Source organism: Colossoma macropomum, unplaced genomic scaffold (assembly GCF_904425465.1).
Source record: "Colossoma macropomum unplaced genomic scaffold, Colossoma_macropomum, whole genome shotgun sequence".
Classification (NCBI taxonomy): Eukaryota; Metazoa; Chordata; class Actinopteri; order Characiformes; family Serrasalmidae; genus Colossoma; species Colossoma macropomum.
Window position 1 is genome coordinate 26,776,183 of NW_023494785.1, and position 23,687 is coordinate 26,799,869.

Consider the following 23,687-nt stretch of genomic DNA (forward strand, 5'->3'; position numbering starts at 1 on the left):
TAAACATCAGAAGGGATTTTTTCCAGGAGCTTCACACACATTTCTTTTAATTGTGAGATGTGTGTGTGTGTGTGTGTGTGTGTGTGTGTATGTGCTGCCAACCACCTGGTGGTGGTCAAAGTCAGGTTTATTTTGTAATCAGTACAGGGGGCATTGGCTTTTCTGCACCTGATAAACAAACAAACGAAAGAATGTCCAAGCATTAGTATCGTTTTGTCCATCAGTGGGTCCTCTTTATACCTCTTCATACTTTTTGCAACCCACAAGAAGACCTGACCAGACTTGAATGTGTGCATCGTGTGTATGAACCTAAATTGTGGCTCTTCTGCTTGCACTAATGCCTCTAATGACCCTTCAGTGCACTAAAGAGGATCTGTGAAATTGGAATGTGTATCACTGTATCTGATTAAGAGCTGTTTGTTTGTGTGTATATTCCACATTTGGTGAATTTGCTAAAGGGAACAACAAAGTAGTGAGGCAGTACTGATCCATCTGGACAGCTGACAGCAAAACAAACTCACTCAGGCAGACATTATGAAACCCTTTTTATTTGTGGTGTGTGCAGCTCTTAGGGGGAAGCGATGCCAGGAGGAGGTAAGACAAACAGACAGACAAATAAGAGGGAAGTGAATGCAAGACAGCCAGTCTTCATCAAGTCTCATCATGATCGTTCTCTGGTGCGTAAAATCGTCTCCTTCAGCTTGGCTTACTTTCAGATATGTTTCTTATTTCACGCTTGTGTCTGTGTAATATTTTATGAGATTTTAGAATAAGTCGGTAAGTGTATATCTACACTTTGCCTTCGTTAGTGCTGTCTCTTACTCATTCTTTATTTCCTTTTTCTTCCCCTTCCTGTCACTTCTTCACCTCCCACAAATCTCTCCCACTAATTTTCACTTCTTACTCCTTAACCCACCTCCTCCCACCTCTGTCTCTCTCTTCATTTTAATTAGAGTTTTTAAACTCTGTTGTGATCAGAATAGCAGGAAAATGCTTTAACCCTTGAAAGTGCAAGGTTTCATATTTGGGGCTGCATTTCAGTTCTTCACTCAGTTTAATAGTAGTTATAATAATTGACAAATCCATGCTTTAAATGCAAAACACAAATTTGTCATTGTTGTTTTCAACCTGCCATGTTTCTAATAGCATCAACAGTATAGTCCAACTCAGTAACATAGCATTTTAAACTGGAAATTCAACATTACATAGTAATTCTTAACAAATGTTGCAGTTGAGTTATGCACTAAAATTTCAGGTTAAGCTGAACTAAGTGTTTCCCAGAGTTTTGTCAAATCTACTGTTGTAAAGAACTTTAGATGCAAGATTTAGGCCTAAAAGATTTTTTTAATATCAAAATTTTCAAATCACAAGAGTTTATTGTCAGTCTGTTTATTAATCTGTTTTATTTAATTGGCTACATTATCAACAATATCTTCTTAAGTTTTAAGTGCAGAAATTTAACTCAATAACACTGAGCTTGTGCACTGCCTGTAGATGAGTTAGACCAGTGGTGTCCAATCTTATCCACAAAGGGGCAGTATGGCTGCAGGATTTCACTTCAACAAAGCAGGAGGTCACCTGATGAATTGTTTGAAGACTAAGACCAAATAATTAAACTAGGGGAGTCAGGTGTGCTCCAGCTTGTATGGAGTGAAAACCTGCAGCTACACCGGCCCTTTGCGGATACGATTGGACACCCCTGAGTTAAACCAATCACAAGCATCTGTTGGGAATTGTTTTATTTTGATTTATTTTGTAGTTTTATGTTATTCATTGTTAAACATTGATTCAGATGTCTGTGTGACTCTCTTAGGGGTGGGAAGATTTAGAGTTAAAAGCCCTGGGTCCAACCTGGTTTTTGCAGACTGGATTGAGCTCTTCAAATAAAACCATCTTTTCTGCAAACCCAGGTCTCCTGACTGTCTGTCTGTGGCAACATCAAAGATTACATCACATCTAAACACCCATATATGGTGTTTGACACCTACAGCTAATTGGCAGTCTGGCAAGCAATGTTCAGCATAGAAACATCAAGCTAGAAAAGGTGGATGTTTTGGTTTTCTTGTCCAGAAAATCAGGACTGGACCATCATTAATAGAAAATGATTGCAGTTCAAATCTCAGTCACAACATTGGTCAGAAAAATCACATTTAGATATATTCTTCAAATTGTTTAGCTCTAGTGAGATTGACTAAGGACTGAGATCAAACTAAGATATTTTTTGAATTTAACAAAGAAAAACATTTATTTGTAGTTTCAAACATTTTTCTTCTTGATTTTAACAGTAGGATACATGAAATGTTTTTTTTTTTATATATAAATGATAAATAATAGTTAAATACTAAATGAGAAGATAGGGACCTGTTTTTTTCCAAATAGTCAATCTTAATGAGGGTTTCATTTTAAACAGGTAGAAAAATTACTTTTTTAGTTTGAATGTATTGTCCATATTAGGACTGTTGCAGTGACAAATTTCAAGACAGCGACATTTGGGTGCCTTACTAGCACCATAAGGGAAATGGTGTTCTGTATAGACGGCATACATTCAGAACATGGAGCAGGTGGCCCAAAATAGACTTGAGGCTTAAAACTGTGCTACATGTGCCATGCACTGCAACGTTAGCTGATACAAAAGAACGCCCTGAAGCTCAGTGTGTGCCTTTAGTTTTGTAGGTGAAGCATAGATAAGGCAATTCATAGTAGCTACTAAATACTAAATCTTAACCCTGTTGGCTCAGAGTAACAAACCAGTTTTCCTCACTTTACAATGACATGATACATATGTAATGATACTGAAAAGTTAATAAAGAAGGGAAGCGTTTGAATAAACCAATATAAAGAGTGTACTTGGTCACAGTATCTCTTGGTGGGCACTTTTATAGCCCACTTTCTAGCATGGTGCAGCTTATCAATGACACATTTCTGAGCTGGACAATGTCTCTTTGAAATGCACATTTTTATAATAGTACATATACATATGAAATATGAGGGTTGAGATTAATAATTTAATAATCAACTAGTGTTTGAAGGATTATATGTAATTAATTATGTAATTACATTTAAATCAATAGCAAAATGTCATTAATAACTCTAGATTAAGGGTTAACTTGCTCATCTTCCTCCCTCTCTCTCTCTCTCTCTCCCCCTCTCCCCCACAGTGTGTGTGTGTTTTTGTTGCCGGTGTGTTTTTCTCATCCTCTGGCTGGCTGGGTGAGTTCTCCTGGTCACCCAGGCGGATATGAACCTCACAGTCAAATGATGTGGGAACGTTGCGCTCCAGCCGGAAACATACTTACTCTCTCCATCATCCACCTGGACCTAGAGGACAGCTACCAGTGTGAAAATGATGCAGTCAAGGTACAGATGTGAGGGTTTAGAGTAATGCAAGCTTTTTTTCCAACCTTAAAGTGGCACTTCAGCAAAAAAGACATGTTAGTTATCTACAGCTTAAGTTTAAGTCTTTAGTTTTGTAATGGAACTATGAGGCTAACAAGCAATGGAAACACCAATTAGCATTCTGCAAACTGCCTGCCTGCATCAACCCACATGCCTCAAATAGGAAGGGTATATATCTAAATCTATATAAATAATCTCTGTTGCTTGTGTGGTTTTGCACACTGTATGGCATACTGATACTTATAAAAGATGGACACTACACTGCTGAAGAAAGCACCCAGAAGGCACAGTCTCTGAAATTATAAAAGCAAGTTTATTTATTTAACAACTTGCTGTGGTTTGAGGCAAGTGTGCCATGATTTAGGGAGGGTCATCCCTACATTCCAAGGGTTCTGTGTTCCCTGAGCCTTTTGTTTTCTCTTTGAATTTTTTAGGAAATACCCAAATGTTTCCAGGGCTCTATTTTCCCCAGGCCTGTGTTCTGCCTTTGTTTTTTTGTTTTTTGGGAACATCCCTATATGGGGTCCTGTGTTCCCTCATTGAAAATTGCATGGGACATAGCTGCATGTTTCCATGTTGCTGTCATAATTCTATTTGAACATAATAATATGAACAACACTACAAAACATAACCAGAATTCATGCAAACAGTGGAATCTTTGAGCACATCCTCACTGACATGTACCCTTTATTTCAGTGCTATTTTTAAAATGCCCTTTATCTCAACTTGCCCTCACCATTTCCCAAAATACAATTTCAAGTTTGTTACTTTATTCTGCCAACTTGCTAGTTAGTAAGCTAAGGACTACACAACAACAAAAGAAGTGTAGTGCATCACAGTTAAACCAGACAAAGGAATTATTCAAAAAGGTCAATTATACACTCCAACTTGAAATACAGTATAAGCAAATAAAGTTTGCTTAGCTGGGTAATTAGCTACCTGAGGCTAGCGTAGCTGAGGCAAAGGGCATTCATATTGAGAAATCTGCTGCATTGTTTCCTGCATGACCTATGACCTTTGATGACCGCATGACATTAAATAGGACCCTAAGGGAACTCTTTCATAGGTTTCCTTAATGTACCATATTAAGGTATCGTATTGCTGTTGTCAAAAGAAAACTTCGTATCTCCAAAATGATAACTTTACAGAAAAAGGATAAAACCTACTTTACTTTTCACGTAAGTCAATGCGACCTGACTTTTTTCCAGGCCATTTTAGGCTGTTTCTTTTGGTCCATTCTTCATGAAATTTACACACAATGTAAAGGGCAATGGGCATCTTCAAATTATGTCAAAAACTGCAAAACAACAAAAATGGAGATACGAGGTTTTCTTCCAACAGCAGCGATATAAAGAACTGAACATAGGGAACCATCCCTGGGAACAAAGTGCCCTAAGAACATAGGACCCTAGGAATGTAGGGCCCTGGAAACACAGTTATGCTCCTGATTTAGGCATGCAGTTTTCACTGTGCTAATAGGTGGGTTGTAAACTTCCACCACTTGTTAGCTACATTAGCCTTTTAGCTTTAGTGCAAAACTTAAGAAACGAACTTCAGACATGTCTTGTTTGATTGACTACATTTGGGGTAAAAGATAAATTATTTTATTGAAATAAATTTTTATTGACAAACTGTCTTTTTAACCTCTGTGTCTCACTGTTTTTTCTGTCTTCTTTCTCCTGTTTCTTTCCTCTTTCAGGTCTTTGCTGACAGTCTTCTCCTCAAAACTTTGTGTGGCAGAATGTCAACTGAGCAGCTGCAGTCCCGTGTCAATCCCTCACTCCACTCGTCCCCCGGAGGCTGTCTCTCTCTCACCTTTGAGGCTGACTACTCCAACACAGAGAGACACACAGGCTTCAGGGCCTTCTACACAGTTCAGGGTAGGTTCAGCAGGTGGTGCTGTTTACAGTCCTGTTTCCTATTTTCAACCAGACACAGAGAACACACGAAGCCTGCAAGTGAAGGACGTCTCTGATGAGTAAATGACTTAATCAGTTGAAGTAATGACTCAGACTGTAACTGTACTAATTTCAGTACCTGTTCTACCTGTGGTGGGCCATTGGTTCCATGTAGATCAGGTTTAAATGGTACATAACTGAACTTTGACCTTTGTTCTGTTCTCTGTGTGCCCACAGATGTGGATGAGTGTTGGGACAGTGATCTGCAGTGTTCTCATTTCTGCCATAACTACATCGGAGGATACAGCTGCAGCTGTAAACCAGGATACCACCTCAGTGAAGACCAGCACACCTGCATCGGTACAGAACTATACACACAGAGATGGACAAACATATTCACAAAATGGAGAAATTCTCTAGACTTTCATCTTCCCTTTCCTCTCTGTCTCATTCTCTTTATCTGTTGTTATGCCAAATTTTTTGCTGCCTCTAACCCATTCATCATTGGTCATTGACTGGTAGTGGTATGGTAGTGTGTCTGGAGCTGAGAGGGGTGTTTAGAAGCTACAGTCTTTAGCTGCACACCAGCAAGGTGGAGCTACAAGATCTATTAAAGTGGACAGGGAGTAAATACAATGCTCAAAAGCAGTTATAGGTCACTTTCTGTATACAGTTTATATCTTATTTGCAAGATAAATGCATCATTTATTTATTCATGTCCATTGGAAAAGTTAGAACAATGAGTAATACCAACCATGTTTACTTATTATCCCGATAATTAACTGAAAACGTAAAAGTAAAAGTACTCAGACATTAGTGGGACAAACATTGGTGTCTCTTTCCTTTATGTAGGTCAGTATTTAGTATTTTCTTTAGGTTAGTATTTTGTTGCATATCCTTTCTTTTGGATGCCAGCTTGAAGTCTTTTAGGCTTGTAGTGCATGACTTTGCACAACTGATGCTTAGCCAGCTTTATTAGATCTTCTCTTTTGAATGTCCTGAGCGTGGCAGTTTTTAAAAACGTCCTGTCTGTTTCCACCAGTTCACTATAGTTTTCACTCTTGATTTTGGAATTTCAGTGAATCTGACTTTTATTACAAAGAGACAATATGTTTTGTCAGATTATTCACCTCAGTATTCAAGTTCTATTAGTTTTCAACTTTCTCTATCTTTCAGATTGTTAATGAACTTAAGGTGTGTTGAATGGCAGGTTGGAGATCTCTGGTTTGAACTGTATGCATTTAAATTAGTGTCCCAATATTTGTTTTGAAGTAAAATGGGGGGTCAGGTGAATGTTTTCTGGCTTGCTATTGCTCAGTTGGACTTAAAGTATTGATTAATAAGACAATATAACTGAATACAGTTACATTGACATCTGGATATGGTAAAGCACATCTTACATAAAACATATGATATGATAGCAGTGTTCCTGAACTTTGACCATGGTAGGTTCAAGCATCAAGATCAAAGTTGAACATATTGGGCTGGTTTCTCAGGCAGAGATTAAACCTCATCCTGGACAATTTTTTCTTTCAGTGGTGATTCTCCACCTAGATTGTTAGATAGTTCAGCACTTGGCTTGATCCCTGTCCTAGAAACTGACCTTTTGAGTAATAAATTAACAGTTGAGGTATTAATAAGAGCAACATCAATAACAATAGTGACCCAGCACTAAGTGCTCGGGCCCCTAAAAAAACACAGATTACAATATCAACAATACCAACAACAGTAATGGCAAGTAAACAATGAGTTCACCAAGATTTTAACAAGACAATTAAACTTTCTTAAACTGTAAAAAAGGACTCTGTGTGGTTGACTGTTGCCTGCTGTTCCCCACACAAAGACTGTATTGCTCTGTATTTTGCACTAAATGTTACTATGTGTCCCACTCATACATTTTTTTATCATTTCATGATAGGATTTTTGTTTTTGTCTTAACAGTGAGAGGCTGTAATTATCACTGCCAATAAAAAAAATGCTAGAATTGTATATTAAGTAGACAAAATCTGTGAGATTCCAATCTTTTAATTAACACTACATTTGTGTTTGTGGGTAGAAGAGGAAAAATATTTTTATGATATTCAATTAAAAAATAGCTTGAATGCAGTTGAATGTAAACACAATCATTATATACCTAATAATGTTACTGATTTATACTAGTGTTTTAGATATAGTAACTTATATATGTTATAAATTCCACAATTATATTTAATATATCTCTCTCTCTCTCACTCAGTGAACTGTACAGAGGAGCGCTTTGGGGAGGGTGTACTGACGCCTCCGGGCAGTCCTGGTCCATACTTCGAGAACGCTCACTGCTCCTACACGCTGACTGTGGACGAAGGGGAGCAGCTCATACTGAGCTTCATTGGGGAGTTTGATGTGGAGAGCAGAGATGGGCAATGTGTCGACTCATTAACAGTCTGTACTGCACCTCTGACCTGCACCACCTCTTCTCATAGTGTCTTTTCATAATAGTTCATGAAGGTTCTTTGGCTTGGTTTGTGCCAGATTAATACAGTGTGGCAGTAATTGGTGACATGCATGGCAAATACAAAAAGAGGCAGTTTGGAACTTCAACATCTCAAACTTCATGCCTCCAGTTCCCCCTAAACGTATTGTGAGAAAGTCAAAGATCACCCTTCATTTATCCAATTTCCAGCCAAAATCCATTCACATATTTTAAATTACACAGAAGCCTCAACGATTAAATATAAATGTCAAATTTTAAGTGTTTAGTGTGTCCACCCTTATGTTTTATTACAGCTAACATTCTTTTATGAGACTTCCATTTTCTGTTTCTCACAATCCAAGTAATCCTAAACACATTCAAGGATTTTGAAGTCTGGACTCTGGAGTGGCCAGTCCAAGGTGCAGACCCATAGTGTTAAGTTGTCTTCAGAAATACTTGTGAATTTTTTCATTTCTGAAGCAAGAGTGGAGCTGGATTTTCTCTCCTCTCTCAAAGATAAAAGCTTTGAGTACTGTTTATCTGATTGTGCCAGTTTTGGTGTTACCAAGATGAATCTTGTGAATCTTGGTAATAACTTGTACTTAATGGCTGTTTTGACTGGAAATTAAATAAATAAAGGGTGTTCTGATGTCTGATTTTGAACAGTACTGGAACCCCAAGCTTGGAACAGCTCTTTTGCCATTATAAAACTTAAAACAGCCAGAATGATAGTTTGCTCACAGCTCTATTCAGAGCTTTCCTGCTTTAGGCTGAAAAATCATATAGAATTGCTACGAGATTATTTGTGTTCATTGCAGTGCCTGCTTCCACTAAACCCCGTCCACATCTCTCCTCTCATTCCTTCTGTCTCTCCCTCTCAGATAAAGACGGACTCTGCCACTTTTGGACCCTTTTGTGGGCAGGAGGCACCCGCTCCCATTAACATTGCTGCTCGACGCATTCAGGTTCTCTTCCGTACAGACCAGGGAGGAACCAACCAGGGCTTCTCACTCAGCTACAACACCAAACGTAAGGCTGCTCAGCGTGTCTGTCTTTAGAGCTCCTGTTGCCTCCTGTGCTGCTGTTAATAACTGGAAGACAAGACTAGAAGACCATACTGGAGAAGCTGTGGGGCTTGTCTTTGAGCTCTGTGTTGTTTGACCATTGATTAGTTATTAACTGAGAACGTAGTGCTTTGTGGTGTGTGTTAATACATTTTTGGTTGATTATGGGACTGTAATGTAATGTAATATCTTACAGTGATGGAGTGTCCTGGAAAAGTGACGGCCAACTCCTTTCTGTCACCTCAGAAAAGTGTGTATACAATGGGAGACACAGTCACTGTACAGTGCGTGGAAGGATATAGTGTGGACAGTGTGAGTATTTTAGTGTTTTTTTTCTGTTGATCAGATCAGATTAAAGCAGAGGTTTATTATCTTTTCTGCTAATGACGTGACAGTAATATTGAAGAATTTGGCAGCACTGAATTGAAAGCAGGGGGTAGTGCTAACCATTTGGGGGTGGAGGGTGTGATTAGGTCCCAGGTGAAGTATGAAACAGGGCAGGTGTCAGTGCAGGTCCACTGCAAGGTGAGTTGGTATATCGGTAATATGGTATTATATAGTATTGGGAAATTACGACAGTACTATAAAATTGCTAGAGTGTCAAATTTCTGTTCCACATTCTGTCAATCTTCAATTCATATCAATGTGTGAAAAATTAACTTTTAGTTGTTAAACATTGTTAACTAGGACAGTAAGGCTTTTGAGTGAAGAATTAAAAATCTTGTTTATTTTCAGGTTAATAATGTTACAAAGGGAACTACTTTAGTTTTTCTGTTTGCCTGCTAATACATGAACTGTTCCTTTAAGTTCTCAAGTCACCATCTTTCAGATAAAGCCCCTTTCCCACCGTGGCCCTGCTTTGATCTTCTGACTGACAGGTGGAAGTTTGTGGGAATCAAAAATATATTCTAGTCAGCTTTGAATAACGTCACTGGAATCAGCCTTGCACATCTGACCTGAAATTTTCAAGCTTTCACTTTGCATTTACCACTTGCAGTTAACACCCCCAGCACAGGGTGATCCCTTTAACTCTCTGCAGTTGCACATTGTAAAGATATATAATACTGTGTATATTTATAACTACTGCATATTCATTAGACTTGTTTTCTTGTTTTATTATTCCATTTGTAATTATTGTCTTCAGAACATTCAATGTGTCCTTTTTTGTGCACAGGCTACTAAGAAAACTTTTGAGTCTACTTGTCAAAAGAGCGGAAAGTGGAGTCCTGTCTACAGCTGTGAACGTGAGTCAGCGTACACACATGTATCTATACAGCTGTTAAAACGGCTATAGTGGCACTGCTGTGATAAATGCTAACCCTAGTCCAAACTGGACATTTAAGATTTTAACACAATCTTCACTGGTTTTAAGTTACTGTGCTACTGTAATATTCAGTGAATGGTTTGGGAGAATGGGGCAAAACATAACATGGGGTAACAAGGATATTAGAACATACTTTTGGTCATCTTTTTGTATTCCCAAGGCAACTGTCATGGATCTGCCATAATCTGCAAATTTTGACAGCTATCTGACAGAAATCTGTGTTTAGTTGGTGTGATACAGTACCATTCAGTGTTTAGATATGATACTATAATATTCAGTGTTGGTACTGTTGGTACCACTGGTACTATTTTGTTTAGTTACTGTTGGGCTGACATCAGCAGAAAATGCTGGATCAGATATCAGAGGAAAAACAGAATGAATTCTGATTCAGTCATGTAACAAATCTAGCCTGAAAAAGCACACACAGACTTACGGTGTGATGCTGTTAGCTGAGTATTTCTTCCTGTGGGATTATAGTGTATTTGAGTAGTTTGAACATGATAGTCTACTTTTAGATGCTCATCTTAAGTGAAGTGCTTCAATTAAAATTTTTAAAGCCATTTTTAGAGAAAGGTTTTACAGAAAGAAGATTGGATCAGTAATTGCCCAAAATGATAACAACGGTATTGGTATCAGAAAAGAAAAAGTGTTTTTGTGCTGTCTCTCTAACTCCTATAATACTGTGAATTCCAGTGTTCAGTATGATGTGGAATATGCAGTCTTAATTGCAATAATACTGTAATATTAATTTTCAGTTACTCTGACATTGTAATATTTAGTGTTTCGTTACAGAGAAACTGTTATATTCAATGTTTACTTAGTACAGTGTTGTAATATTCACTTTTTGATTACTATAATACTGTACAATTCAGTGATTAGTTACTATTGTGATACTGAGTGTTCAGTTCCTTGAGTTCAGCTCTACAGAATTGTGAAATATGAATAAATGTTTCATATCTCAGGATTTTAAAAAAGATTTCATCCACTAAAACATACAAGATGCCTTGCTTTGACTGTAAACTGGCTCTTTCTGTGTTTCCCCCTCCAGTGGTGGACTGTGGGATTCCTGAGATTGCAGATCCAGATCTGATAGCCCTAACAGAGGAGAGTCCACTTACAACATACAAGCAAAACATCAGCTTCAAGTGTCTATCAGAGTACTACAAGCTGGATGGACACGGTAAAGAAAGTGTGTATGTGTGTGTGTGTGTGTGTGTGTGTGTATGCGTGTGCAGGAGATTCTGACACACCTTAAACTGACTCAGGTTCAAAATTTGACTTTTGAAATTTCAACTTCAGTAAAAAACACAAACATAACTGATTAAATTAGGATCACAAAACATAATGCAATAAATAAATAAAACCTTTAATTTCCAACTTTACATGTGATTTTCGTTTTCGAAAAGGCTTCAAGTAGCAAGCTTTCTGGTAGAGAAAAATCTTCAGTGTGATAGAAAAGACAAAGTGCTACACAGTAAATGCGGTGTTTAAAGTAAAGAAGCAAAACAACGTGAACCCCTCGAAAATTATTACTATTAATACAGTAAAACATTGTAAAAGCCATCTTGCTTTATTTAAACCACATCTAATTTTCAAAATGCCTAATAAAACAAATGAAATGTCTTTGGGCTAAAACAAACCACACAGCTTTCCATTAGCCAAATTGCCAAAATGTCATTAGCCAAATCATTTCTTTATTTAAATATATAACAAGATAACAAGAAAGTGCCTCACAAAGAACATTTCAGTAGTGCAAAAATAGTGATGCGCGAACTCTCAGTTATTAATAAACACGCCAAAACTCACTGGCTTATTACTTCATGAAATGAACTTTCTCCTTGGGTGCTGTAAAAAATAAAAGGAAAGAAATCAAGCTGTGTTCTTAACCAGTTGTACAAGAAGCATAAGTGTAAGAATATTTCTGTTTCTCTCTATTGTTTATAAAGTAGACGGCCACATTTCCCGGCTCAGTAAATAATAAAAATAATACGTAGTTAATTTTCGCTATTTACCATAGCTAACACGAACAGCCATGTGTGGGCATTTATCCAGTATAATAGTAAATCAGCTAACACTTCAAAAGGATTACTATTCAGTTTTAAGACAATGTTCTATCATTCAAACATCAAACATTTTTAAAAACTATGTTGGGAATTAAAAATATTCTTTTTATATACTTCTTATAGAGACAGCAGCAATCTGTGAGGAGGGCACACAAGACAGTTCACATTGCTGTGTCTGTCATAAGATCTTGAGTTCACTATGAATTAATACATACAGAGATGTGGGAAGGTGTTTTAAGGTGGGGGTGCTGAAAATTTAAGCAGCATAAATGAGATGTGAGCGATGACGTCATGCAATATGATCTGCCTTTATTTAATGAATTTATTTATTTTGCGGGCGGCACGGTGGGTAGCACTGTCGCCTCACAGCAAGAAGGGCCTGGGTTCGATTCCCGGCCGGGCAGCCAGGGTCTTTTCTGTGTGGAGTTTGCGTGTTCTCCCCGTGTCTGTGTGGGTTTCCTCCCACAGTCCAAAGACATGCAGTCAGGCCAATTGGACATGCTAAATTGCCCCTAGGTGTGAGTGTGTGTGTGTGAATGTGTATGTCTGTCTGTCCTGCGGTGGACTGGCGACCTGTCCAGGGTGTATCCTGCCTTCCGCCCAGTGACAGCTGAGAGAGGCTCCAGCACCCCACCGTGTATTTATTTTGCTATTTTTATCATACAAAACATATCATAATGCGTTGCAGTGAGGCCAGAGATAATATATAAATATAACTGACATTAAATCGCTGACGCACATCCTCTCTCTGCTCTCTCGTTCTGGACGAACTTTATGCAGATGAACTGAGTGGCGACTAATCAGATCGTTGATATGTGGAGCAGTAACCCATTGTGTCACACCCACAGTCATGGGGGGGATTTAGCACTGAAACGCACACTGAGCTGGAGATATCACATTATTTTATCGATAGATGATCATTTTTAAGTTTAAAAAGCAATATTTGACTTCTTTGGGGTCAGAACTGGCCTTCAAAATGCATAGACTTTCCTTCTTTGGATCTCAACCCATGTGTGTTTGAGCGACGGGCCCCCAAAGCAGCCAATTTTCTGCTCACTGTCCTGAAAAATACGATATTTGCATAAACAAAGCAGGGCTACTGCAGGTTTTGAAAATTTAAAAATAAAAACAGAACAGTTTATTATTACTATTATTTTTAACAGTGGCAGTCCGGATATCAGGGGATTCTGTGGATCTCATACAAAAACACAAAAGTTCATTGGATAACAAACAAAACAAAAACAAAATAAAAGGAAAGCATTTGATGCACAAGTATTAACTCAGTAATCAGTCATCAGCAGTTGATATAAGATTCCAGGTGTCTATCAGACGAGAAATAGGTAATAGGTTAGACTGTCGTTATATAAAACTGATTAACGAAATGACAGCCGTACCTACTGAGACTGTGAGACATCTAGACAATCGATTCTACCAGAGATATAATGTTTTAAGGCAGTTTACTGCACACCCCATCTACAAAAAAAAAATCACTGGAAATATTCGGAAACATTTGTTTCTACTTTTTGCTTTTTTTCCATACTTATAGAAAAAAAGGTAAGAACAGTAGATAGCAATATTTGTCCCTAAGGATGACAGACAGGAGGTTTTTGTCAGTAGAGGGATGCGTAATAGGTGTCTGACTTATCTATTGGGGATTTTTTTAAAAAAATTGTACAATAAAGGCTACAGTGTGCTGACGGGTTAGAACCTTCTGTCACAGTTCTGTCACAGACAAGCCATGATGATCTGTTTTGTCTGAATTTCAGCTTAGTAAGGTAGGCATGTAAGGCCTTCTTTGGGAATCTTCTGACACAGTCTAACCCTTGACTGATGTATACTCAAGCATAGTTTGGCATCATTTTGGACAATTTTGTTCTCCACCTCTGTCACTTTGTTATAGGAAAAAAGATAAAAGGAGTGAATATATTTGTTTCTGAATATTTAGGATGAGATCTTAAAGCATTGATATGCAGCTGTAATGGAGACTGAAACCTGTGAGACTGAAACCTGAATTTTGTGGGATTTTTTGGTCAGGGTTTGGTGACTGAAGGAATGTTGTCCTGATTATAAGTTGTAGTGCTGATGAAAAAATGTGCTTTTGTGTTGTGTATTTTGGGTACATTTAATCATTTTGCAAAGAAACATTATTATTTTGTCAAGCAAGTACCATGTGTTAACAGTTTTGAAAAAATGGCTTCTGAGTGGACAAAATTGTTTAAGCAACTGAGAAAAAATGTAAATCAGGTGTGCTGGTGATAGAATTCAGAATCAGAATCAGCTTTATTCGGAATGTATGCTGACTGAAGCGATGCGCGGGATGGTGCAAGCAAGGCAAGCGAACTGGGGTGCGCGCTAGGCTAATGGCTAACTCCAGATGACCAGCGGTGCCATCGCTTGTTCTTTCAAATGTTTGTTCTTTGGAAAATAAACTGGACTACCTCCAGATCCAGCGAGATACCCAGCGTGAGTTCAGAGACTCCTGTGTTTTCGTTTTTATGGAGACATGGATTACAAGCTCCACTCCGGACTTAGCCATTCAGCTTGACGGCCTGCTGTGCCTCCGTGCGGACAGAGACACTGAACTGTATGGTAAGACTTGAGGAGGGGGCCTGTGTAAAAATGGCACTAGTCTCTAGTCACTGCTCTCCGCTGGTGGAGTTTGTGATTGTCAGAGACAGGCCTTTTTATTTGCCGAGGGAGCTGACTACAGTGTACATAGCAGCAATGTACATAGCTCCCAGTGCTAATGCTAATGCTGCACTGAATGAGCTGTACAGTGCTATCAGTAATCTCCAAAACACACACAGACAGACTGTTCATTGTTGCTGGAGATTTCAACCATGCTAATCTGAAGTCAGTGCTCCCTAAATTCCACCAGTATGTGGACTTTGCAACCCCCCCCAGCTAACGTGCTGGATCTTGTTTACACAAACATCCCCGGCACGTACAGGGCCGAACCCCGCCCCACTACAGTTACTCAGACCACATCTCTGTGATGCTCATTCCAGGATACAGACTGCTCATCAGACGTGCCAAACCAGACCAGAAGCAAGTGAGAGCCTGGCTGCCAGGATCTATCTCTGCTCTACAGGACTGTTTAGAGCACACCGATTGGGAGATGTTCAGAGAAGCAGCAACTTCCAGTGACTTCATCAGCCTGGAGGAGTATACAGAATCAGTGACTGGCTACATCAGCAAGTGCATTGACGATGTTACTCCAACTCCAAACTCATCACAACACACCCCAACCAGAAGCCATGGATGACTGCAGAGGTGCGCATGCTGCTGAGAACCCACGACAAGGCCTTCAAATCAGGGGGTAAGACAAGCCTCAGAATAGCAAGAACCAAGCTTTGCTGAGTAATCAGAGAGGCAAAGCGCACTTACTCAAAGTAAATCCATGAACATTTTCAAAACACTGCTAACACACGGTGCATATGGCAGGGCATCCAGGCCATCACGATTCGGCACAAAAGACCACACCACCTCCAAATGATCAGGTACTGTGTCTGTCCAGTGCTCATGTGCGGAGAACTCTACACAGAGTCAACCCGCGAAAAGCCCCAGAATCTGACAGCATACCGGGCAGAGTGCTCATAGAATGCGCTGAACAGCTGGCTGATGTTCTCACTGACATATTTAGCATCTCTCTGAGCACTGCAGTCGTTCCAACGTGCTTCAAGTCCATCACCATCATCCCTGTGCTGAAGAAGTCTCCAGTGTCCTGCCTCAATGACTACCATCCCGTTGCACTCACTCTCATCATGAAGTGCTTCGAGAGACTTGTCATGAGGCACATCAAAGACCAGCTCCTCCCTTTACTGGACCCACTGCAATTTGCATGTCACCTCAACTGCTCAACAGATGATGCTATCTCTACCACACTCCACCTGGCTCTTACCCACCTGAACAATAAAGACACTTACGTCAGAATGCTGTTCATAGACTCAACACCATCATCCCTCAGCAGCTGATTGGAAAACTGAACACCTCCTTGTTGGCCTGAACACCTCCCTCTATAACTGGGTCCTGGATTTCCTGACTGAGAGACCTCAGTTAGTCCGGATCAGCAACAACATCTCCAGCACCACCATACTGAGCACTGGTGCCCCCCAGGGCTGTGTGCTTAGTCCACTGCTGTTCACTCTGCTGACTCACGATTGTACTGCAAAGTACAGATCAAATCACATCATCAAGTTCCCTGATGACACACCTGTGGTGGGTCTGATCAGCAAAAACGATGAATCAGCATACAGAGAGGAAGTGCAGCAGCTAACGGATTGGTGCAGAACCAACAACCTGTCTCTGAATTGGACAAAACTAAGGAGATAGTTGTTGACTTCTGAAGAGAGCAAGGTGACCACCCCCCACTGAACATCAATGGCTCAGCTGTGGAGATCGTCAGGAGCACCAAGTTCCTCAGTGTCCACATCACAGAGAACCTCACCTGGTCCCTCAATACCAACTCCACAGCCAAGAGAGCCCAGCAGTGCCCCTACTTCCTTCAGAGACTGAAGAAAGCTCATCGCCTGGTTTGCCAATTGCAATGCTTCTGACCGTAAGACCTTACAGCAAATAGTGAGGACAGCTGAGAAGATCATCGGGGTCTCTCTCTCATCCATCATGGACATTTACACCACACACTGCATCCACAAAGCCACCAGCATTATGGACGACCCCATCCATCCCTCACACAGACTTTTTTCACTGTTGCCGTCTGGCAGATGGTACCGGAGCAACTGTGCCATCACTGGCAGACTCTGCAACAGCTTTTATACTTACATCTCACAGCATGTTAAATATCTCTGCACCTTATCCTCACTACCTTATGCTCAGAAATGAGTGTTGTGTTTGCGCTGCACTGTCCTGTCTGTTTACTGTGTCTAAAGTCTGTTTTATTTATCATACCTATTGTATTGTTTCTAGTTTAATGTTTTGGACACTCACGTCTGCACATTTGCACTTTGTCTGTATTGCCTATTTTGTTACATGTTGCACCATGGTCCTGGAGGAACGTTATTTCGCTCCACTATGTACTTGTACACAGATGGAATGACAATGAAAGCCTTTTGACTTGACTTGACAAAATGGTTTACTGCTGTGCCTAGGTGCCCAAAACGTTTGCAGTGTTGTATATTCATCATCACAAGTTGCCAGTGTTAGGAGACACTTTCATAGTTTAACACTGATCCTGCATACTCTTGACAGTGAAATTTCTGCCTCGGCCAAACTGATGATTCTGATAAAAAATCAGTAATAAATAAATGTTGCCCTGCTGCTATCAGGGTATGACATGTAGTTTGGATAGCAAGTATGCTAGGTAGCGAACAGCTAATTCAGCTTAGCTAATTCAGCTAACTAGCTTACGTTTTAATAAGACACAGCTTCCTTTAAAATGTAGCAAAACTTTAGCTGGATTAGTTTTTTTAGATTATTCAGATTTTTTTTCGCTTAAACTCTAACCCCAGTAACAAAAGACTTAAACCCTAGTGAATTGAGATTCGACTTGGACTCAAACCCCAGACTTGAGACTGAAAACTCTACATATACTTGCAACCCAGAGATTTGAGACTTGACACACACACCCCAGAGATTAAAGTTTGGACACATGCATGCACCCCAGAGATTCAAGGCTCGAGTCGGACTGGAACCCCAGAGATTCGAGATTTGAAATGGACACACATCCCAGAGATTCAAGACTCAACACACACTTGCACCTCAGAGATTTAAGATTCGTCTCAGACTCAAACCCCAAAGATTCGAGACTTAAATCAGACTCGCATTAGGTAACTTGAGGAAATCTTTGGTGTATGCTACATTATAGCTCAGTTTTTACTTCTTAAATGCCATGTGAAAAATATAAGTAATCACAGTTTTCCACATTTCAGGTGTACTTGAGGAAAGACTGCTTCTGTTCACAACTCTCTGTCTCTGTTCTCTTGCACCAGCTAGTTTCACCTGCAATGCTAGTGGACAGTGGGAATCAAATGGACACATTCTTTCTCCTCAGGTGGATTTGCCCAGATGTATTCCAGGTATAACAGTCAGTGTTGTCACCAACCAAACATTCCTTATCTCTCTCACTCTTTTTATCATGTAGTTTATGTCCAGCCTCATGCATGCATCAGAACTTAATGATAATGAGGTATTCTTAAAGTGTCTCACTTTTTGTCTCTCTCTTTCCTGTTCTCTGCATCCTTCTATCAGTATGTGGCATGAATAAACAGACCTTTTCTGCTGGAAGGGTTTTTGGAGGACAGGATGCTAAACTGGGACAGATTCCCTGGCAGCTTCTGACAAAACAACCGAATCGAGGAGGTGCCTCTCTAATTAGTGATCGCTGGGCTGTTACAGCAGCTCATGTTGTGGCTGGACAGGAAACAAAAACACTGCTGTTCTATGGAGGAATGATTGACGGCCTAGACCAAAATGCAACTAAAATGGAAACTGAGAAGATTGTAATTCATCCAGGCTATAAAGTGGAGAGCCCAGTGCAAACAAACTATGATAATGACATTGCTCTAGTGAAGATGTCTGCGAGAGTGCCACTCAGTACCAATGTCACGCCAGTGTGTCTGCCAGAGAAATCAAACGGGCCGGTGATGGAGGGAAAGTCAGGAACAGTCTCAGGGTTTGGAGGAACATCGAAGACTCCTTTAAGGAGTAGATTTTTGCAGCATGGTCCTGTGAAAGAATATTCAGAAGTTCCTTGTTTTAGCACCACTCTGAAGGTCACTGATAATATGTTCTGTGCTGGAGGAGATGATGAAGATGTGGATACCTGTAAAGGTGACAGTGGTGGGCCACTGATCATTCCACTGTTGGGAAGAGGGTCTCCAGAAACACCCTACCGACTCAAAGGTATCGTGTCATGGGGTCCTGCTAAATGTGGAGATAAAAACTTTAAAGGCTATTACACCAAAGTGGAGAACTACCTGGACTGGATCAGAGAAACCATGGAGAACAACTAACACCAGCTTCATTAATCATTAGATTAGATACTTTAGATAAACATTAGATTAGAACATTAGATACGAGTCCATGTAATTTTATTCCTTTTGTTTCTTTTTCAGGTAGGATTGATGGGTAGATGTTTTGATGTTAATAATGTGTAATTATGAGTGTCGAAACACAGGTTAAACCATACTACTTACAAAAATATAATAAAATATATAATAAAAGAAATTATATTCTTTTAGAATTTGACTCAGTGTGTTCAAACAGGCCCAGAATGCAACAATTGATTATAGGAAATGTGTTTACTTGTTTTTACTTCCTGTTGTTGTATGTTATATATGTCCTTTTAACATGCAAATATTTCTATCAATTCTATCAATTTCTATCAATACACCAGACGTGCCACGTAGAGCACTAAATAAGCACCAGGTTCAAGTTCATCTTTATGCTCTACTCATATTCATTTAATGAAATAAAACATTGAGCATCACTTATCATGCTTTGCAATGGTACCTTTTCATAAACTTTGTTTTTTGTTTTTTTTTGGTTTTTTTTATCTGAAAAAGGATAGCACAGTAACATTAGCTGAGGGAACATACCACTAGAATTTGTCTGTTTTTCTGAAAGACTGGCTGCCTGTCTCTGTTTAGATTTTTTCATGTAATCTACTGTGGCTCTCTGCAGCCTCTAAATGGCTTTAATTTAATCTAATTATGGCAAAATGCTGAGTGGCTCAGAAACCACCTCCATTAAAAATAATGATTTATAATTTTCGGACACTGTGCGGTGCACTCAGTGTGCAGTATATTCATAATTAACTTGTTAATTATTTGACAAGGTTTACAGTTTGTTACTTGTTACTATATAGACAATATAAATAATACTAAAGGTAAAAAATAAGATAAAAAATATAAACACCACTGTCGCCACTGTCATCACCTTGTTGTCCAGTGGTACGTCAGCCAAACAGAGGTGGTGATAAAATGTTACGTCAGTCAAAAAAGGCCAATTTAGTCTCATTAACACTCAGTTGTGTTTATGTAAATGCTATGTTTTTGCCAAACTCAACAGAAAGTAGGATACAATCAGGCTTAATTTTTAACTGTGAATAAATTAAAGTATTTTACCCAGACAAAATGTTTTTCAGGAGTGACATGAACAGTTTAACCTCCATATTAGCTACATTTCTTCCCAGTTACACGTAACGATGGGCATTTCAGTTAACAGTGATTACCTATTTAATAGCAAGTAGAATGAACATTTGAGCTTTGGCCGATTTTCCTTGCAGAACTACTTCCCCTTGTTTGTGAGAGCAGTTTTTCTTGTGCGGTTTTCTTTGTGCAAAGCATCATTTTCTTGGGAAACTCAACTCAAAAGTCTGTCCCAGTGGAGCTACTCAGCAAAACTGTATGGAATGTCATGAAATTGTTACGCTATAAAGGACAGACATGCTTTAAAGGAATAAAAGTATATGGGAGAAAATATGTTTTGTTCAGGCAGTGTCAATATAAAAAAAGCATGGCAAAGATTGCATATAAACCTACCCCTCCGAAAAAGCTAATTTAGTAATTAATAATACAAGAGCATGTGAAAATTGAGACCAGAAAAATCTAATACAAAATGTTTCACAGCTGTACAATGTGTAACTTTATAATGCTAAAACCATTCTGTACTTCTGTTTGACCGAAAGATACCGTTTTGTGTATACTATCTCAGGGCAGGCCCCTGAGCATAAATTCAATGTTCTGACCTGCACTCATCTGTTTATCATTTTTCCTTCCCTCATTCCTCCCTCAGAGTCCCATTCATTTTTGCCAGCCAGCCCTATTCTTTCCTTTGCCCAAAAGCCACCAAACTGCATTTACTCACTAAGAGCGGGTCCCCAAGCTCCTATTCATAACCATACTGACTCCTTTATGGGTCATTTTTCCTTCCATCGTTCCTCTCATTATCCTGAATTAATTTTCACCCCCACCCAAGCCCTACTATATCAAGGTGGATTAACCAGATAGTTAACTAGTTCATGCCATAAAATAAATAGATAAGATAAGGTAAGATAAAATAATCCTTTATTAGTCCCACAACGAGGATATTCACAGTGCAACAGCAACAAAGGGAAAGCAAGGCACTCAAGAAAGAAGTAACAAGAAGAGAATTAATAAGCAAATAATTAAGGGGGTGGAGGGTGGGGGGTTCTACTGTGAGCAGTGCTGGTTGTACAGTCTAACAGCAGCAGGAAGTAAGGACCTGCGATAGCACTCCTACACACACTTGGGAAAACTGAAAGAACTGCCCAGTGTTATCAGAGTCTCATGCATGGGGTGGGAGCTGTTCTCCAGCATCGATGCTAGTCTGACTAAGATCCTCCTGTCTCCCACCACCTGCACTGGGTCTAGGGGGCTTCCCAGGACAGAGGTGGCCCTCTTAATGAGTATGTCAAGTCTCTTCCTGTCTGCAGTTGAGATGCTGCTGCCCCAGATGGCTGATGCCACCACAGTGTCGAAAAAGGTCCTCAGGGAGTGCCCCCTGCACTCCAAACGACCTCAGTCTCCTAAGCAGGTAGAGTCAGCTCTGGCCTTTCCTATAAAGTGCACTAGTGTTATCTGACCAGTCCAGTCTATTGTTGATGTGAAAACCCAGGTACTTATAAGAGTACAAATACTGCATGCAGGAACACGTGATTCTGTGTAAATGGCTGTAACCAATATAATTTGTAATGTTCTACTTTGTTCTACTTTCAGTTCACTCATTCAGTTCCACTTTGGGCTCAGTGGGTCACGCTGATCAGTTCAAATTGGTCTGTGCCACGTGGCCCACTGAGCAGGGCAGGTAAGCTGTGCAGCCTGTTTGGACAGACATTTGAGTTGTTCAGCTTCCTGTACTTTTCCTCACATGCCAAATAGGGATGGATATCAAGAATCCGATTCTAAGAATCCGATTTTATATCAGTTTCTGACTGGTCAGTAACAAAATATTAATAAGCTCCCAGACAAACAGTGCTGCTGTGAGTATTTGTGTAATGTTAATTCATTCTACATAACAGGCATTTTCAAATGGTTGGTGCTAGAGTGGATTACTCTAGTGCACTGCTATGGGTGATGAAAGTGTTCAAATGCTTCTTGATTACCTTAACTATTTCAAATGCTGAGTGTCATTATGTGCTCTCTGGCCCCGTCTGAAAGTGTAAGACATTTAAAAGTGGTGGCTTACTTTACAAAATTTAAAGATAATGCAGCTAAATGCAATGTATGTAAAGTGGTAGTCACATTTAAAGGGGGTAACACCAGCAGCCTCTTTGAAAACACACATGCAACATGCTGTCAATCTGAAGCAGTGCAGTGTGTTTTAACAAAACAGCTGCTGCATCTGTATCTTCAGTGCAGCTGGTAACTTAAGTAAGCATGTACGTTGTTTAACTTGGTATGATATCATTAAAAATCACTGACCACACAAAAAAGGTAGCCAGGTAGGGGCCCACCAAACATCTGTGCCCAGGGATCCATAACGTGTTGATCCGGGCCTGACTTTTATGATGTTCGTTTTACTGTTATGTTTCACGATAATAAGCATGTTAGTGCTTTATTACACCTAAAGCTGCTGCTTAGGGTCTGTTATGAGTGCATGCTAGCTAGCTAGTTAATTTAGCTAATGTTCGCAAAGCTAATGGGCAGCAAAACTTTGTGCTTTAGATATGAAACAGAAAGATGTACTAGCAGAACACACTGAGATCAGTCGCAGGTCTCAGACATTTCTCCTTTAGCAGTAAAAACAGATGTTGATTTCATTTTGTGTGGGTGTGTTATTTTCAATGGCAGAGCCAAATCAGGAATATTCTCAAATTTTGACTGTTCACAAATAAAAAGAACTTAACTTTACAGTATGTCATTAGTTTAGGGATTTTTATTTCCATTTGTTTTACTTTTATAATACTGTTCCTGATCATTACTATCTTCTAATGAAGAAGACAGTAACACCTTGTTTATTACTAATTACCATGTGCTTCACTTCATAATGTTTTTCCAGAATATCTTTAACTCCTAATGAAGGACAGTAACACCTCATTAATTGACTTACACCCATGTGTCAAAAACATGGCCCGCGGGCCAAGTCAGGCCTGTGGAACAATCCTATTCGGCCTGCAAAATTATTTTCATTTGCTGTTAATATTAGCCCATTTTACCATGAGTTGCACTACAATTCCCAGCTTGCATTGCAATGTAATGTGTGCTCCCACCCGCTCCCCTACAAAGATCAATGAGACAGCGCCAGAAAAAAAAAGATGCCAAGAGTCTAGTTTAAGCGAATGGGCAGTTGGGACGCTGTGCAAAATGTAAATAAAAACAAAATGCAATGATGTGCAAATGATTTAAACCCTATATTTCCTTGAAAATAGTACAAAGACAACATATCAAATGTTGAAACTGAGACAGTTTATTGTTTTTTGAAAAATATATGCCCATTTTGAATTTGCTGCCAACAACACATTCCAAAAAAGTTGGGAAGGTGGCAACAAAAGGCTGGTAAAGTTGTGTA

General features: G+C 39.5%; 1 protein-coding gene across 1 annotated transcript; it reads left to right on the forward strand.

The window, feature by feature from the left end:
• The first annotated feature begins 243 nt into the window (after window positions 1-243).
• On the forward strand, window positions 244-19,651 carry LOC118820650 (complement C1s subcomponent-like). The gene is made up of 12 exons (XM_036589044.1): window positions 244-406; window positions 566-677; window positions 3,159-3,357; window positions 5,096-5,276; window positions 5,532-5,654; window positions 7,531-7,715; window positions 8,628-8,775; window positions 9,007-9,122; window positions 9,985-10,054; window positions 11,183-11,314; window positions 18,146-18,232; window positions 18,405-19,651. The coding sequence occupies exons 2-12, from the start codon at window positions 631-633 to the stop codon at window positions 19,166-19,168; spliced, it is 2,052 nt and encodes a 683-aa protein (XP_036444937.1). The 5' UTR covers window positions 244-406; window positions 566-630; the 3' UTR covers window positions 19,169-19,651.
• Window positions 19,652-23,687: the final 4,036 nt, after the last annotated feature.

Bases quoted from the DNA above. Each gene is read 5' to 3' on its own strand.
- LOC118820650 (XM_036589044.1), top strand. From the start codon at position 631: ATGCAAGACAGCCAGTCTTCATCAAGTCTCATCATGATCGTTCTCTG. The intron at 10,055-11,182 runs GTGAGTCAGCGT...TTCCCCCTCCAG, and splicing joins TCCTGTCTACAGCTGTGAAC to TGGTGGACTGTGGGATTCCT. The intron at 18,233-18,404 runs GTATAACAGTCA...TCCTTCTATCAG, and splicing joins TTTGCCCAGATGTATTCCAG to TATGTGGCATGAATAAACAG.